An 18827-nucleotide genomic window follows, 5' to 3' on the forward strand; every position below is an offset into this window, starting at 1 on the left:
TAACGAAATTAATCAGCTTGGTTGTTCCATTATGTGTGTGTGAGGGATCTACACAAAACTTTATAACATCTCATTGTCACTGTGAAGCATCTCATGAAATGATCACAAATGTAACTGTAACTGTTCTGTGTGGGCTGATTTGTTTTCTGTACGCTTAATTATTTGCACACTGACTGTTAGTAATATTTCATGAATGCAAAATGTCTACCTGGGCCCGGCTTCATAAAGCAGTCAAATGTTATTTAGTCAACTAAACTCATTTAGTTGACTGTTTTGACACTAGCCGCTGCACAAAATGCTTTGTCGGCTAAAGTTTTGCATTAGCCGACTAAAGATTTTAGCCTATTTTAGTCGACAGAACTTCAGTGTCTTACCTCAAAAAATGATAGCTATCATGTACTGCCACTTGATGGAGTAGGAAGGAAGAGAGTCTTGAGGCGGGAGCGGATGTTGTTTGGACCAGAATAATCCACTGGAGATGTTTTCGGATGCCAAGGCTGAGAGCACTTCTCCTCAGGGCCTGTTTCCGGCCATAGTTATAGCAGACGACCAACCCAGAAATATTCGCATTGGAGGCGTTTCTTGTTAACTCATGAGGCCGCTATGCCCGTGAAAATTGTCGACTAACATTAGATGGCTAATCTACAAGTTTAGCTGTTGATGTGAAATAGAGATTAGACAGCTAATGTTGGGGGACTAATCTTAGTCGACTAAATAAGTTTAGTAGACTAAAAGACCGCTTTATGAAACCGGGCCCTGATGATCTGCCACACTCCCATCCAGTGTTGTGGTGATGGTATTTCAACACAGTAAAATCACCAGTGTACAACTAACATTAACAGTGTTAAATTAACACTGACAGTGAACATATGGTCCCACTCTGACCAGAGTGGGAACATATGGTCCCACTCTGACCAGAGTGGGACCATATGTACACTGGCAGTGTTAATTTTGCTGTGATTTTACTGTGAGCTTGCAACACAACAAAGAGGGGGAAAAAAAAAAAAAAATCAAAATCTCACTTCAAAAGCCACTGGTTTTGTGATATAACTCTTTCATCTCTTTTCCTTATTATTGTGACTTAAACAGTAATGTTACATTTGAACATGTTTGTCTTAAAGGCGAGAGATGATGCCCATCCTGTTGTTGCTCTTTTCTGCACTCTTCATTTTCTTCGGGACAGTCATCATCCAAGCCTTCAGGTGAGAAAGGCATTGATCTTTTCAAGACTCCTAAATTCTCATTATATCCTTATTTGTAATTAATGATGCTGTCAAGTTGCAGTTGAAATTTGTTGATTTCAACTGTCTTAATATTTATTCCTGGGATTGACTGCAGGTATGGTACTTCAAATTTTGAGTGGCTAGTGCTGCCCAGAAGATGTCAGAACTGTTGGTGGTGCACTGATTTGCTTTTTGTTATCTGTGCTCAGCGAGCCAAATGAAGGTGAATTCCAGAAACCAAAGTCAAAGGAGCCACCACAAACTGAAGAGGATGATTTGCATAAAGCCAGTACCTCAAGGTAATACAGTGATATGAAATGATGAATTCTGACAAGGTCTTCCTTAATGATGGCTATTGGATTGTATTCATTTTCTTCCGCTTTATCCGGAGTCGGGTCGCTGGGGCAGCAGCTCAAGCAAAGCCTCCCAGATCTTCCGATCCACACACACACACCTCCCCCAGCTCTTCCAGGGAACACCAAGGCGTTCCCAAGCCAGCCGAGAGATGTAGTCCCTCCAGCGTGTCCTGGGTCTTCCCCGGGGCCTCCTCCCAATGGGACGTGCCCGGAACGCCTCTCCAGCGAGGCGTCCAGGGGGCATCCGGAAAAGATGCCTGAGCCACCTTAACTGACTCCTTTCGATGTGGAGGAGAAGCTGCTCGACTCCGAGCTCCTCCCGAGTGACAGAGCTCCTCACCCTATCTCTAAGGGAGCGCCCAGCCACCCTGCGGAGGAAACTCATCTCGGCCGCTTGTACTCGCGATCTCGTTCTTTCGGTCATGAGCCAAATCTCATGACCACAGGTGAGGATCGGAACATAGATCGATCGGTAAATCGAGAGCTTTGCCCCCCTACTCAGCTCTCTCTTCACCACGACGGTCCGATACAGCGACCGCATCACTGCAGATGCTGCACCGATCCGTCTGTCGATCTCACGCTCCATCCGTCCCTCACTCGTGAACAAGACCCCAAGATACTTAAACTCCTCCACTTGAGGTAAGGACACTCCACCGACCTGAAGAGGGCAAAGCACCTTTTTCCAGTCGAGAACCATGGCCTCGGATTTGGAGGTGCTGATTTTCATCCCGGACGCTTCACAGTCGGCTGCAAACTGCCCCAGTGCATGCTGAAGGTCCTGATTTGACGAAGCCAACAGAACCACATCATCCGCAAACAGCAGAGACGAGATTCTGTGGTTCCCAAACCAGACCCCCTCTACACCCTGGCTGCGCCTAGAAATTCTGTCCATAAAAATAATGAACAGAACCGGTGACAAAGGGCAGCCCTGGCGGAGGCCAACGTGCACTGGAAACAGGTTTGACTAACTACCGGCAATGCGAACTAAGCTCCTGCTGTGGTCGTACAGGGACCGGATAGCCCTTAGCAAAGGACCCCGGACCCCGTACTCCCAGAGCACTCCCCACAGGGCGCCCCGAGGGACATGGTCAAACGCCTTCTCCAGATCCACAAAACACATGTGGACTGGTTGGGCAAACTCCCATGAACCCTCGAGCACCCGATGGAGCATGTAGACCTGGACCAGTGTGCCGCGACCAGGACGAAAACCACACTGCTCCTCCTGAATCCGAGGTTCGACCATCGGTCGAATTCTCCTCTCCAGTACTCTGGAATAGACCTTACCGGGGAGGCTGAGGAGTGTGATCCCCCAATAGTTGGAACACACCCTCCGGTCCCCCTTCTTAAACAGAGGGACCACCACCCCGGTCTGCCAATCCAGAGGCACTGTCCCCGATCGCCACGCAATGTTGCAGAGGCGTGTCAGCCAAGACAGTCCCACAACATCCAGAGACTTAAGGTACTCAGGACGGATTTCATCCACCCCAGGAGCCTTGCCACCGAGGAGCTTTCTAACCACCTCGGTGACTTCGGCCTGGGTAATGGATGAGTCCACCTCTGAGTCCCCAGTCTCTGCTTCCTCTTCGGAAGACGTGACAGTGGGATTGAGGAGATCCTCGAAGTACTCCTTCCACCGCCCGACAACATCACCAGTCACGGTCAACAGCTCCCTATCCGCACCGTAAACAATGCTGGTGGAGAGCTGCTTCCGCCTCCTGAGGCGTTTGGACGGTTTGCCAGAATCTCTTCAAGGCTGACCGATAGTCCTCCTCCATAGCTTCCCCGAACTCCTCTCAGACCCGAGTTTTTGCAGCATGCTTGGCCTGCCGGTACCTGTCGGCTGCCTCTGGGGTCCCACCTACCAACAAAGATAAGTAGGACTCCTTCTTCAGCTTGACGGCATCCCTTACTTCCGGTGTCCACCACCGGGTTCGGGGACCGTGACCGGCACCAGAGACCTTGTGACCACAGCTATGAGCGGCCGCATCGACAGTGGAGGTGGAGAACATGGTCCACTCGGACTCCGTGTCTCCAACCTCCCCCGGGATCTGGGAGAAGCTCTCCCGGAGGTGGAAGTTGAAGACCTCGCTGACAGAGGGTTCCGTCAGTCGTTCCCAGCAGACCCTCACGATACGTTTGGGCCTGCCAGGTCTGACCGGCTTCCTCCCCTCCCAGCGGATCCAACTCACCACCAGGTGGTGATCAGTCGACAGCTCTGCCCTTCTCTTCACCCGAGTGTCCGAGACACGAGGCCGAAGGTCAGATGATACAAGTACAAAGTTTATCATCGACCTCCAGCTCAGGGTGTCCTGGTGCCACGTGCACTTATGGACACCCTTGTGCTCGAACATGGTGTTCGTGATGGACAAACTGTGACTAGCACAGAAGTCCAACAACTGAACACCACTCGGGTTCAGATCGGGGAGGCCGTGCTTCCCGATCACCCCCATCCAGGTCTCACTGTCACGGCCCACGTGGGCGTTGAAATCCCCCAGGAGAACAATGGAGTCCCCAGTCGGAGCGCTATCTAGTACCCCTCCGAGACTATAGGAAGGTCGGGTACTCTGCACTGCTGCTCGGCCGGTAGGCAGAGACAACGATGAGAGACCTGTCCCCGACCCGAAGGCAGAGGGACGCAACCCTCTCGTTTATCGGAGTGAACTCCAACACATGGCGACTGAGCTGGGGAGCAATAAGCAATGCGACCCCAGCTCTCCGCCTCTCCCCGTGGGCAACCCTTCTCCAGGAGTTGGGTACCAGAGCCCAAGCTATGCGTGGAGGTGAGCCCGACTATCTCTAGTCGGTATCTCTCAACCTCCCGCACAAGCTCAGGCTCCTTCCCCCTAGCGAGGTGACATTCCACGTCCCAACAGCCAGAGGCTGTGAGCATGGACCGGGCCGCCGGGCCACCCGCCCTCGACCGCCACCCAATCCTCTCTGCACCCGACCCCCATGGCCCCCTCTGCAGGTGTTGAACCCACAGGAGGGTGGGCCCACGTCGCTCTTTTGGGCTGAGCCCGGCTGGGCCCCATGGGCTAAGGCCCAACCACCAGGCGCTCGCGCACGAGCCCCAACCCCAGGCCTGGCTCCAGGGTGGGGCCCCCGCTCCGCCATACCGGGCGATGTCTCGGTCCTTGATTTTTTTTACTGGTCATGGAGGTTCTGAACTGCTCTTAGTCTGACCCGTCACCTAGGACCTGTTTGCCTTGGGAGACCCTACAGGGAGCACAAAGCCCCCGACAACATAGCTCCTAGAATCATCCGGGTACGCAAACTCCCCCACCACTATAAGGTGGCAGCTAGAGGGGGAGCTATTGGATTGTATTGTATTCTTAATAATAAGACCAGCATACATCATTTATTTGCTGGGTTGCTTGTTCTTTTGAAGACTATGTACCTGTGGGGCTATTCCATTATTTGATTACTTTATTCTGTCTGTACACTCCATGCTGACACGACTATGATATTCTCATTAAAGGGGAGATGCAATGAGGGTAAATATGTCAAAATGGGAGAGCTTGTACATTAAATATACGAACTCTCCCATCAATTTTTTTTCATTGATGTGAGAATGTGTGCAACAAAAATGTAAACTCATATGTTCACATTTTCATGTATTAAATATTCACACACTTAAACTATTAATTTGAAGTCAAGGGGGGAAAATACAAGAGCTTATATTAAAAAAAAATCTGACCTTGTAAGCTGCCATTTTCAGTGGTACAAATTCTTCACAAACCCATGAGAAAATATTTTATTTTATTATTTTTTTATTTTTCTAATAATTGCATAAACATAATGACAGCTGAAAACTAGTAATCCACGATTTACTCATGTATTATTTGTTCTTGAATGCGTTGTGACCCTTAATTCTCCCTGCCTCATCTGGTCAGGTTAGACCTTTCCTGTGTGAAGCACCTTGAGGCAGCATTGTTGTGATTTGGTGCTATATAAATATATATAGAGCCTATCCCAGCAGTCATAGGATATGAGGCAGGGTAGACCCTGAGCAGGACACCAGTCTGATGCAGGGCCACATACAGACAAACAAACACATTCACATCTGCACACACACACCGATGGATAATTTAAATTTTCCAGTCCACCTAACCTGCATGTCTTTGGATGTGGGAGGAAACTGGAGCACCTGGAGAGAACCCACGCAAACACAGGGAGAACATGGAAATACCACACAGAAAGGCAACAGGTGGGATTTGATCCCATGACCTTTTTGCTGCAAGATAACAGTGCCAAACACTAAGCCACTGTGCTGCCATTATCAGAATTTTTATTATTAATATTGCATGTTATTATTCTATTTTGTCAGTTGATTGTTAAATGGACCTCAATGGAAATAAGTGTATTTTATCACATTTACAATTATGTTATGCAGCTACATTTAACTTACTAAATAAAATCACGCATGCGGGTACTCACACACTCATGCTTTTAATATAAAGATGATTTACCGCCCCCCGCTGAAATGGCGTGTTAGTACAGAATGTAATTAGCAACGTTAGACAATACCTGTAGGTTATCCAAAAATATTAGTCCTATCAACATTCTGTTGTTGTGCCATTCATCCTTGACCCAAAATAGATAAGCATACCAAACGGCAAATTTCAGCTGTCTTCAGTCGCACGCACGCACGCACGCACGCAGAGCTTTTTGTTTTTTCAGCATTCTGCTGCAAGTAGGTGCTTTTAATTTTTACACACCAGGGCTCAACATAGCCATTTGCCCCCCTGGTTCAGTCCCGATTTGGCCCGCTTTCAGGCCACTACGGGCCAGTACAATTTATCAAGTGATGGCTTGCTCGGGCCACTACAAAAATACACAAAATTCTAGTTATTTTACCACATTTTGCGGCAGCAAAGTCAAATTTCTTCACATCTCAGTGTCATCAAACTTCACAGAGTCCGCCATGTTTGTTTGGTCTCGCACCACGGACCACATCTCGGGTTGGGTATCGTTAAGAAATTATTCGATCTACCGATATCAGTAATCTTTTTGCTTAACGATTCCCTTATCGGTCCGTCAGAGCGGCCGTTGTTTTTGAGGGTCTTTGTCGGGAAAATTATCATTTCTCTACGTTGATTGCAGACCCTGCAGTGGGTCTGTAATCAAAAGCTTCTGCAGAGCGACTGCACTTTGAAGCGTAAACCAATGAAGCAATGGTTCGATCCGCTGAGTCGTTGCACTTTATCTTAGTTTCTTAGTTTTTTGTATACCCTTTTATGTTAAACCAACCTGTTATGGTCTTCTGAAACAGTTGATAGATGTATTTTATAACTTAAAAACGGGACCGATGCTAACGTGTTAGCATGTCTATGGCCTTTTCAATGTAAAAGTTAGCATTAGCTGTTGGCATTTCAGCCCGTTTGTATGCATTTGTTTTCTGTATAATAATTAATGGCTCAGCGCTTGTTGTTGTAAAAGAGTCAAATGTATTAAAGTGTAATATTTTTTAATTATATTAATGATAATAATAGCAACAACAACAGCAATAATAGTAATAATAACTCTTCAGAAGCAGCAAGTCTGCTTCTTAACTCCTCTCAAAGCCATTAAAATGTGTCAGTCGTGACTGTGAGTCACTTTTGTGCAGATTAAAGTCGCAAAGTGGGATCTTGCCTTGTGGCAGTCAAGAAATGAGAATGGTCCTCCGTTCCGTTGGCACAGCTCCAAACGCTGCACGGCTCTCTGCCGAGACTTATAATAATAACTTCAAAACGAACTGCCGCTTTAAATAAAATGACACCTCTTTCCAAATGCTGTAATACAGAAAATAAACTACAATAGACTAAAACGTTTTTTTCTTCCCAAAATGAGACGTCCTGCATTCTTTGAAGTAAACTGATGCTGACATGAAGCACAGCCAGCTGCAAGAGGTATGGAAAGACATTCATGCCAGTGATGTCTGAAAGGAAATGCTTTTGACAAAAACTACAGATTTTGCTTATTTCTATTTATATTCAGAGATCAAGGAGCCACCATGTAGAGTTTATTTAGGTCCAGAGTTTAAGGATCCAGTGACCAATTTCATATTTATTTACTTTAAGACTCAGTAAAATGTTGTTGACATAGAAAACCTTTAAAGCCTACTTTGAGTACACAGAAAATTCCCAAGCGGTATCGATAAGGGAATTGATAAGGAATCGGATCGATAAGCGGAATCAATAATGGTATTGATATTGATAAAATCTTCTCAGTACCCATCCCTCACCACGTTCCATGCTCCCGCAGAATCTTGCGCATATTGAAATGTATGTTGTTGATGCGTGGAGTATGCGTTTGGCCGTTTCTGTCACTGATCTTCGACAGTATTCTTTATCATCTTTAAATGCGCGGGATGCTGCAGGAAATGAAAACGAACAAGACGCAGATCTAACAGAAGGCATTGAAATATGTTTAAACGACATCCACCCAAACCCGGACAACAACCAGGAAAGAGTTTTGCTAAAGGAATTGGAAGAGGAAGAGGAAGCTTAGTGATGATGAGTTAAGGGAGAGAGACAGTGTATATCAAATCAAATCAATTTTATTTATATAGCACCAAATCACAACAACAGTTGCCCCAAGGCGCTTTGTATTGCAAGGCAAAAGCCATACAATAATTACAGAAAAACCCCAACGGTCAAAACGACCCCCTATGAGCAAGCACTTGGCGACAGTGGGAAGGAAAAACTCACTTTTAACAGGAAGAAACCTCCAGCAGAACCAGGCTCAGGGAGGGCAGTCTTCTGCTGGGACTGGTTGGGGCTGAGGGGAGAGAAACAGGAAAAAGACATGCTATGGAAGAGAGCAGAGATCAATCACTAATGATTAAATGCAGAGTGGTGCATACAGAGCAAAAAGAGAAATAAACACTCAGTGCATCATAGGAAACCCCCCAGCAGTCTAAGTCTATAGCAGCATAACTAAAGGATGGTTCAGGGTCACGTGATCCAGCCCTAACTATAACCTTTAGCAAAAAGGAAAGTTTTAAGCCTAATCTTAAAAGTAGAGAGGGTGTCTGTCTCCCTGATCCGAATTGGGAGCTGGTTCCACAGGAGAGGAGCCTGAAAGCTGAAGGCTCTGCCTCCCATTCTACTCTTACAAACCCTAGGAACTACAAGTAAGCCTGCAGTCTGAGAGCGAAGCACTCTATTGGGGTGATATGGTACTAAGAGGTCCCTGAAATAAGATGGTACCTGATTATTCAAAACCTTATAAGAAGAAGAATTTTAAATTCTAATCTAGAATTAACAGGAAGCCAATGAAGAGAGGCCAATATGGGTGAGATATGCTCTCTCCTTCTAGTCCCCGTCAGTACTCTAGCTGCAGCATTTTGAATTAACTGAAGGCTTTTCAGGGAACTTTTAGGACAACCTGATAATAATGAATTACAGTAGTCCAGCCTAGAGGAAATAAATGCATGAATTAGTTTTTCAGCATCACTCTGAGACAAGACCGTTCTAATTTTAGAGATATTGCGCAAATGCAAAAAAGCAGTCCTACATATTTGCTTAATATGCGCATTGAAGGACATATCCTGATCAAAAATGACTCCAAGATTTCTCACAGTATTACTGGAGGTCAGGGTAATGCCATCCAGAGTAAGGATCTGGTTAGACACCATGTTTCTAAGATTTGTGGGGCCAAGTACAATAACTTCAGTTTTATCTGAATTTAAAAGCAGGAAATTAGAGGTCATCCATGTCTTTATGTCTGTAAGACATTCCTGCAGTTTAACTAATTGGTGTGTGTCCTCTGGCTTCATGGATAGATAAAGCTGGGTATCATCTGCGTAACAATGAAAATTTAAGCAATGCTTTCTAATAATACTGCCTAAAGGAAGCATGTATAAAGTGAATAAAATTGGTCCTAGCACAGAACCTTGTGGAACTCCATAATTAACCTTAGTCTGTGAAGAAGACTCCCCATTTACATGAACAAATTGTAATCTATTAGATAATTATGATTCAAACCACCGCAGCGCAGTGCCTTTAATACCTATGGCATGCTCTAATCTCTGTAATAAAATTTTATGGTCAACAGTATCAAAAGCAGCACTGAGGTCTAACAGAACAAGCACAGAGATGAGTCCACTGTCTGAGGCCATAAGAAGATCATTTGTAACCTTCACTAATGCTGTTTCTGTACTATGATGAATTCTAAAACCTGACTGAAACTCTTCAAATAGACCATTCCTCTGCAGATGATCAGTTAGCTGTTTTACAACTACCCTTTCAAGAATTTTTGAGAGAAAAGGAAGGTTGGAGATTGGCCTATAATTAGCTAAGATAGCTGGGTCAAGTGATGGCTTTTTAAGTAATGGTTTAATTACTGCCACCTTAAAAGCCTGTGGTACATAGCCAACTAATAAAGATAGATTGATCATATTTAAGATCGAAGCATTAATTAATGGTAGGGCTTCCTTGAGCAGCCTGGTAGGAATGGGGTCTAATAGACATGTTGATGGTTTGGAGGAAGTAACTAATGAAAATAACTCACACAGAACAATCGGAGAGAAAGAGTCTAACCAAATACCAGCATTACTGAAAGCAGCCAAAGATAACGATATGTCTTTGGAATGGTTATGAGTAATCTTTTCTCTAATAGTTAAAATTTTATTAGCAAAGAAAGTCATGAAGTCATTACTAGTTAAAGTTAAAGAAATACTCGGCTCAGTAGAGCTCTGACTCTTTGTCAGCCTGGCTACAGTGCTGAAAAGAAACCTGGGGTTGTTCTTATTTTCTTCAGTTAGTGATGAATAGTAAGATGTCCTAGCTTTACGGAGGACTTTTTAATAGAGCAACAAACTCTTTTTCCAGGCTAAGTGAAGATCTTCTAAATTAGTGAGACGCCATTTCCTCTCCAACTTATGGGTTATCTGCTTTAAGCTGCGAGTTTGTGAGTTATACCACGGAGTCAGGCACTTGTGATTTAAGGCTCTCTTTTTCAGAGGAGCTACAGCATCCAAAGTTGTGCTCAATGAGGATGTAAAACTATTGACGAGATAATCTATATCACTCACGGAGTTTAGGTAGTTACTCTGCACTGTGTTGGTATATGGCATTGGAGAACATAACAAAGAAGGAATCATATCCTTAAACCTACTTACAGCGCTTTCCGAAAGACTTCTACTGTAATGAAACTTATTCCCCACTGCTGGGTAGTCCATTAAAGTAAATGTAAATGTTATTAAGAAATTATCAGACAGAAGGGGGTTTTCAGGGAATACTGTTAAGTCTTCAATTTCCATACCATAAGTCAAAACAAGATCTAAGGTATGATTAAAGTGGTGAGTGGACTCATTTACATTTTGAGCAAAGCCAATTGAGTCTAATAATAGATTAAATGCAGTGTTGAGGCTGTCATTCTCAGCATCTTGTTGTGTGGGCTGCCAGAAGAGGAGGTACTGCTGGCCCACCACCAGAGGGCGCCCTGCCTGAAGTGCGGGCTTCAGGCACGAGAGGGCGCTGCCGCCACGGACACAGCCGGGAGTGACAGCTGTTACTCATTATTTCCTGACAGCTGTCACTCATTCTTCATCATCTCACTCCATAAAACCCAGAGGTCATCTCCACCTCATCGCCGAGATATCGTACTTCAATGGAGGTAATATCCTCAGCCATTTGTGTTTACCTATAATCTGTACATTGTGAGTGTTTGCAGGCGTACCGGTCCCTTGTTTTGTGGAGGCTGAGTGAGTGCAGGACGGCACTCTTTTCCTCTGAGGGATCACTGCAAACTCATCAGCATATTGAGTGAGAGGTGGAGGTGGCATTCCCACCGTTGTTGTTACTGGGTGTACACACACCCACACTTGACTGTCTTTGTTCTTTGCCGGCAGTACCAGATCCGACAGTCAGGGACGGTGATCACCTGGGAATTCGGGACTTGGCGGCTCCAGTATTCACCAAGTTCGGTGGTGGCGGAAATCGTGTGGTTCTGGCTCTTCTCAGGACAGACGTCTTCTATCCTCGAGCCTGCCCACACGTCACCTTTGTGGATTGACTGTAATCATATTCTGAGATTGTCTGTGTATTCGTTGTGCACCTTCACAACATTAAATTGTTACTTTTTGGCTCATCTATTGACCGTTCATTTGCGCCCCCTGTTGTGGGTCCGTGTCACTACACTTTCACAACACATCTATGTGGATGTTAAATCGCCCACTATAATTATCTTATCTGAGCTAAGCACTAAGTCAGACAAAAGGTCTGAAAATTCACAGAGAAACTCAATAACGACCAGGTGGACGATAGATAACAAATAAAACTGGTTTTTGGGACTTCCAATTTGGATGGACAAGACTAAGAGTCAAGCTTTCAAATGAATTAAAGCTCTGTCTGGGTCTTTGATTAATTAATAAGCTGGAGTGGAAGATTGCTGCTATTCCTCCCCCTCGGCCCGTGCTACGAGCATTCTGACAGTTAGTGTGACTCGGGGGTGTTGACTCATTTAAACTAACATATTCATCCTGCTGTAACCAGGTTTCTGTAAGGCAGAATAAATCAATATGTTGATCAATTATTATATAATTTACTAACAGGGACTTAGAAGAGAGAGACCTAATGTTTAATAAACCACATTTAACTGTTTTAGTCTGTGGTGCAGTTGAAGGTGCTATATTATTTTTTTATTTTTGAATTTTTATGCTTAAATAGATTTTTACTGGTTATTAGTGGTCTGGGTATATGAAAGAAACAAGAGGAAGAGAGGTTTTGTCCTGACCTGGCCACAGAAATGGCCATGGCTTGTTCATGACCAAGAGAAGAATGAGGTTTTCTGCCAAATCTGTGGGGCCTATCTGTTGTATGCTGACAAGTAAGTAAAGTATACAACCCCTGGCAAAAATTATGGAATCACCGGCCTCGGAGGATGTTCATTCAGTTATTTAATTTTGTAGAAAAAAAGCAGATCACAGACATGACACAAAACTAAAGTCATTTCAAATGGCAACTTTCTGGCTTTAAGAAACACTATAAGAAATCAGGAAAAAAATTGTGGCAGTCAGTAACGGTTACTTTTTTAGACCAAGCAGAGGGAAAAAATATGGAATCACTCAATTCTGAGGAAAAAATTATGGAATCATGAACAACAAAAGAACGCTCCAACACATCACTAGTATTTTGTTGCACCACCTCTGGCTTTTATAACAACTTGCAGTCTCTGAGGCATTGACTTAATGAGTGACAAACAGTACTCTTCATCAGTCTGGCTCCAACTTTCTCTGATTGCTGTTGCCAGATCAGCTTTGCAGGTTGGAGCCTTGTCATGGACCATTTTCTTCAACTTCCACCAAAGATTTTCTATTGGATTAAGATCCGGACTATTTGCAGGCCATGACATTGACCCTATGTGTCTTTTTGCAAGGAATGTTTTCACAGTTTTTGCTCTATGGCAAGATGCATTATCATCTTGAAAAATGATTTCATCATCCCCAAACATCCTTTCAATTGATGGGATAAGAAAAGTGTCCAAAATATCAACGTAGAGTTGTGCATTTATTGATGATGTAATGACAGCCATCTCCCCAGTGCCTTTACCTGACATGCAGCCCCATATCATCAGACTGTGGAAATTTACATGTTGTCTTCAGGCAGTCATCTTTATAAATCTCATTGGAACGGCACCAAACAAAAGTTCCAGCATCATCACCTTGCCCAATGCAGATTCGAGATTCATCACTGAATATGACTTTCATCCAGTCATCCACAGTCCACGATTGCTTTTCCTTAGCCCATTGTAACCATGTTTTTTTCTCTTTAGGTGTTAATGATGGCTTGCGTTTAGCTTCTCGGTATGTAAGTCCCATTTCCTTTAGGCGGTTTCTTACAGTGCGGTCACAGACGTTGACTCCAGTTTCCTCCCATTCGTTCATTTGTTTTGTTGTGCATTTTTGATTTTTGAGACATATTGCTTTAAGTTTTCTGTCTTGACGCTTTGATGTCTTCCTTGGTCTACCAGTATGTTTGCCTTTAACAACCTTCCCATGTTGTTTGTATTTGGTCCAGAGTTTAGACAGAGCTGACTGTGAACAACCAACATCTTTTGCAACATTGCGTGATGACTTACCCTCTTTTAAGAGTTTGATAATCCTCTCCTTTGTTTCAATTGACATCTCTCGTGTTGGAGCCATGATTCATGTCAGTCCACTTGGTGCAACAGCTCTCCAAGGTGTGATCACTCCTTTTTAGATGCAGACTAACAAGCAGATCTGATTTGATGCAGGTGTTAGTTTTGGGGATGAAAATTTACAGGGTGATTCCATAATTTATTCCTCAGAATTGAGTGAGTCCATATTTTTTTCCCTCTGCTTGGTCTAAAAAAGTAACCATTACTGACTGCCACAATTTTTTTTTCCTGATTTCTTATCGTGTTTCTTAAAGCCAGAAAGTTGCCATTTGAAATGACTTTAGTTTTGTGTCATGTCTGTGATCTGCTTTTTTTCTACAAAATTAAACAACTGAATGAACATCCTCCGAAGCCGGTGAGTCCATAATTTTTGCCAGGGGTTGTATGCTTGGTCCTGGTAGACCCTGCCTGTTTCGAAGCTAGTTTAAAAGTCTAACCAACTTGCCTTTGTGGAAACCCCACGGTGACAACATTAGCAAAGGAACCAAGCATTTTAGTTTTCAATTTTTAGATCTGTAACTCCAATCCAGACAAGGCATACTTTTTAGTTTTGATATGGATCTACAGCTTTATTTTACATTTCTGAGTGTGAGTTAGCCAACTCTGAGGGTTGCTTGCAATGCACACAATAAACTCAATTTACCTCACTTATGTGCCTACCTGATAATTTGGTCCAGCCGATATCCGGCCCTGCCAAAGGGATAGACCGATTATCGACCGGGCCGATTATTGGTCTATTCCTATATACTGCTGCATTGTATGTAATTACCGTATTTTCAGAGTATAAGTCACACCATTTTCTGTATTATCAGCTCTTTAAATTGACATTTTTGTGCATTTTTATAGTGTACTTTTCATTATTAGCATTTATTCTTTTAATACTAGTTTATTTTGTCTGTTTTTTTTTATTTTTGTTTTATCTTAGCTGTCTATCTTTGTATGCAGTCCATCCCATATCTGATAAACTGTTGTGAGTGGAAATCAGTTTGTGTGAGAGGGGCCAGACCTAATCTGATAGAGCAAACCAAGTGTGACCTCTCAGATGAGTATGTTTCCCAGGCTTTCTATCCATGCTTATTACTTTACCTTCTTTTGTCACTCATTCATGCAGTCATCTTCCTAAGAAGGACTTTGTGGAAGTGACGGAGCTGACAGATGACTCATACACCAGTAACCTGGTCAAGCTGAGACCCGGCCACATCAATATAGTGCTGGTGCTCACCAGCACTTCCAAGAATATCCTACTCAAGAAATTTGCCAAAGAGGTTTTCCCTTTCTCAAGGTAAGAATATCAACCACCATAGTCAAGGGTTTTGTTTATTTACTTTGAATTTGTTGATTATTCTTTCACAAATATTGTAAGTAAAATTATCAGTATTTTGATAGGGTAAAACTTAATTGTTGACAAAAAGTTACATAATTTATTTTGTATTGAAGTGTAGTTCTTGTAAAGTGCCTTTATTTTTGTTGTATTTCACATAATTGCAGCTAATTTTATAGTTGGTAAAGTATTTATTTTGGGGATTCCATTGGCAACTATAGGCTGTGTCTCTGGTCTATTGAGACCACAGCGGGTGAACCATCCATTCTCTGAACAAAGACGGTCTAGCGCACAGAGCATTTTGCAATTGCATCATTATCTTATCCTGCCCTTACATCTGTCACCAAGCAACCGTCAAGCTAGTATAGTGGGCCTAACCCGTAGATTTGTTGTCATTTTTTTAGTGTTTATTTTGGTGGTGGGCCGTTATCGGCGTTAACGTGCTGCGATAATGTGAGACTCTTATCTGGTGATATAAAAAATATCGCCGTTAATCTATTCTCAAAGTTGGGCTGGGAGCTGGGTCTGTGCCTCGAAGCTTCGTTTAACGTTGTAGTACATATGCCAGGCCTGTGTGTACCTCTGTAATGTCCCTAGAAAAACAAACAGAAGAAGAAGTAGAGCAAGCGCTAATCAAATTAGCACAAAAGCTACAGCTTTCCAATGCAACAAACAGGGAAATAAAGCCTTTTAGGAAAAAGGCGGTCCACTCTGATCATCTAAAATATCTTACTGTCCATTTAAAGCAAAGCAGTGTGTTTTGTTTTTGTTTTTTTTTTAACACGGTTTCGTCCGCTGACTGCTCTACTCGCAGCGGCCGGCTGCTGCCTCTCTCTGCCCGGTGTGAGCAGCTCAGCACTGCCAGCTCCGTCCCGGCCACAGACAGTTTCTGGAAGAAGTCCACTCTTTCTTCTGGGTGACAGTCATTACTTAGGTAGCACGCATATTCTGAATGAGCCATTTTAATCTAGATTAATTTCAAGATTTCAGTGAGATTAATCTAGATTTAAAAAAAAATCTATGCCCACCTCTAGTTTATTTATACTTTGTTTCATAACATTACTTATTTATAATTACCTCCACCTATGAAGTTGGTCAAAGATTATGTTAAGATTATGATATATTGGCCAGCCGATATTATCGGCCGATATAAGCCCTTTTCAAAGTACTCACTATCGCCCGAAATTTTGCAGATAGAACGCCGATAACTTCTCATGAACAGAACAGTTACTGAAATAATGTTTGTGTTGGCAATGTAAAATGTCCTTGCACCGTTTGTCCAGTAGATGGAGCTCTGACTCCATTCAACTGAGAGCTGCTTACACCCCTGCTTAAATGTGTTCATCACCGGCCCCCATAGTTTGCCGTCACACTGTACTGATCGGTTGACAAAAGCATACAAGTAAGTTTATAAGAATCTATATCCTTATCCTGAACGTATATCTAAGTTGCAGCAACAAGAGGTACAAGATCAGATGTATTTCACAACTCTTTTTAAGGATATGTATTTGCTAATTTCACAAAGGTTTAATTCTTGCTTGCATTTTTTTGAACTTGAAAATTCTTCTTTGTTATAAAGTTAATCAATATGAGGACAAAGCTTCAGCTTTTAGCTCATACCTTTTTGTTAAGGATCCAAAAAAGAACATTTTATTCATTTAAAAAAAATAATAATAATATCGGATATTTATTAGCTATCGGCAAATCAGCCGATTTATCGATTATCGTCATTTTTTTTTCATCCAAATATTGTTATCGGCATCGGCCTCAAAAAATCAATATCAGTCAGGCTCTAGTCTTTGTGAACAGCCTGTAACTCACAATTTTTCATATATCATTATGAATTTTTTTTTTTACAGGGGATTCATATCCTGATAGGAAAGAACTGATTCATTTTTCAAGGTCGTAGGTCAAAGTCAGGAAAAAGCTTGAAAAATTGGAAAAATCCCTTTACTTTAACATTGAACAGATTTACAAAATTTCATAACTGTCAGAAAAGATCAAATTTCTTTCATATTTGAGAGTGTTTTATATAGGATGGTATCCTTTGACTGACAACGTTTGATCCAGATCTGATTCAGATTACAGATTTTGTGGCCATTTAAATTTAACATTGAAACCCTATTTAATGTATATTTTACATTATATCTTAATCTAATCAAACGTGCCTCAGTCACTCTCTTATTTGAAGGTGATGTGCAGACTGGCACTCACTATCGCCTGACAAAGTTTGATCTGGATCTGATCCGGATTGTGGATTTTGTGGACATTTGAATTTAATACTGAAAAGCTCATTTGGTGTACATTTTGTATGATATTTCAATCAAAAGTGCCTCAATTACTCTCATTTGTGACAATGAGGTGCAAACTGGCACTCTCAGTGAATAGACTAAGTTTGACCCACATCTGATCTGTATTGCAGATTTAGCTGATATTTGATTTTAGCATTGAAAAGCCCTTTTGATCTGTATTTTGTATTATATTTTAGCTTATGAAAAGCCACTTCTAACAGGACTTTGACCTTGAAAGGTTTTCCAGGGTAAAAATTTATGGAACCTCACCCACCAGCATTGGTGGAGGTTTGCACACTATGAGCACTGTGCTCTAGTTGTACATATGGCTGCCAGAATTTTTTAATTTTTTTAACCATACGTTTTGGGTTGTGGGGGGAAAAGTTGCACAATGAAGTCTTGGGATTGTTTGGACTGTGTATATAACAATACACCTGTTCTATCCTTCGTTTTGGGAGAAATAAGGCTGGATTTGTCAGTCGCATTTCAAAGAGCCTTCAAAATGAGAAACACTATGATGCATGCAGCCAAAGAATGCAGGCTTCGAAGGATGTGTCCCCTGAAATGACATCCTCTGTAAGCAGACAACAGAAAGGAGGAACTTCAAAGTTACAGTTTTTTCCAATTGCTAAAACACAATTTTGCAAACTCGGCTGATTTTATCAAAATACCTCATGCCTGGTTCACGCGGCAGGATTTTCAAATTATCTGTAGGTTTCCAATACCCGAGAAACCACACACATGGAGATAAAAAAGTCATAGATCTAACAGTCTTGTTCATACTGTGTGTGGTGTGCAGCCACACGGTAAATACAACACACAGGCTGCGTGCTCGCTTGTGATCAGGGGACACCACACACGCTGGGATATCGGGCCAAGACAATCCAACATGTTAAATATCCACGTTTTGCTGTCTGAGTGGTCCCAATGTCCTTCTGAGCAGACTAGAGCGCGCATAACTCACGACACATGGCAGAAATATCTGATAAGATGCTCTTTAGAGCCATCACGATAGTTGGGGCGTCCTTAAGATTGTCGGAAGTCGAAATCGGCATAATTATCTTGCCATGTGAACTAGGCATAACATAATTCACAAAACTACACACCCAAAATACAAAATACCTCATATATCCTCCAAAAGCACTGCAACCAAAACTACATATGGCCAGTGGTGGGCACAGTTCTTTCTGCAAATCCGCTGCTAATTAGCAAAGCTAACTTTTTTGTTAGTGGATTAGCTTTTCAGCTAACTTCAAAAACCATCAGCAGACCAATTAGCTTCTGCTAAATTTGGTTTCGCTAATTTAGTCAGCTAACATTTTTTGTATACTTGGTAATGGTGAAAAACATTTGTAAATCCTAAAATCATACATGTTGGTTTCTGTCTGCTATGTATTTTGCAGCAGTCAGGCAGCTGAGAGGAGCTGAGCTCAACCCAGCAGAAGGGACCTGGCTGCCAGGCTGCTACAAAAAAATTAAAAAATAAGTCATGTACATTCACAGCATACAG

The 18827-nt window shown here is 42.7% G+C and overlaps 1 protein-coding gene across 1 annotated transcript in view; it reads left to right on the forward strand.

Moving 5' to 3' along the window:
• The window catches only part of LOC117507177 (dnaJ homolog subfamily C member 16-like), a 54804-nt gene that overhangs the window by 26629 nt on the left and 9348 nt on the right, over positions 1–18827 (forward strand). Inside the window, exons 12-14 of the mRNA XM_034166988.1 lie at positions 1122–1202; positions 1433–1522; positions 14817–14987. Of these exons, the coding sequence (XP_034022879.1) occupies positions 1122–1202; positions 1433–1522; positions 14817–14987 (342 nt within the window). The remainder of the gene's footprint in view (positions 1–1121; positions 1203–1432; positions 1523–14816; positions 14988–18827) is intronic.

Source organism: Thalassophryne amazonica, chromosome 3, assembly GCF_902500255.1.
Source record: "Thalassophryne amazonica chromosome 3, fThaAma1.1, whole genome shotgun sequence".
NCBI lineage: Eukaryota > Metazoa > Chordata > Actinopteri > Batrachoidiformes > Batrachoididae > Thalassophryne > Thalassophryne amazonica.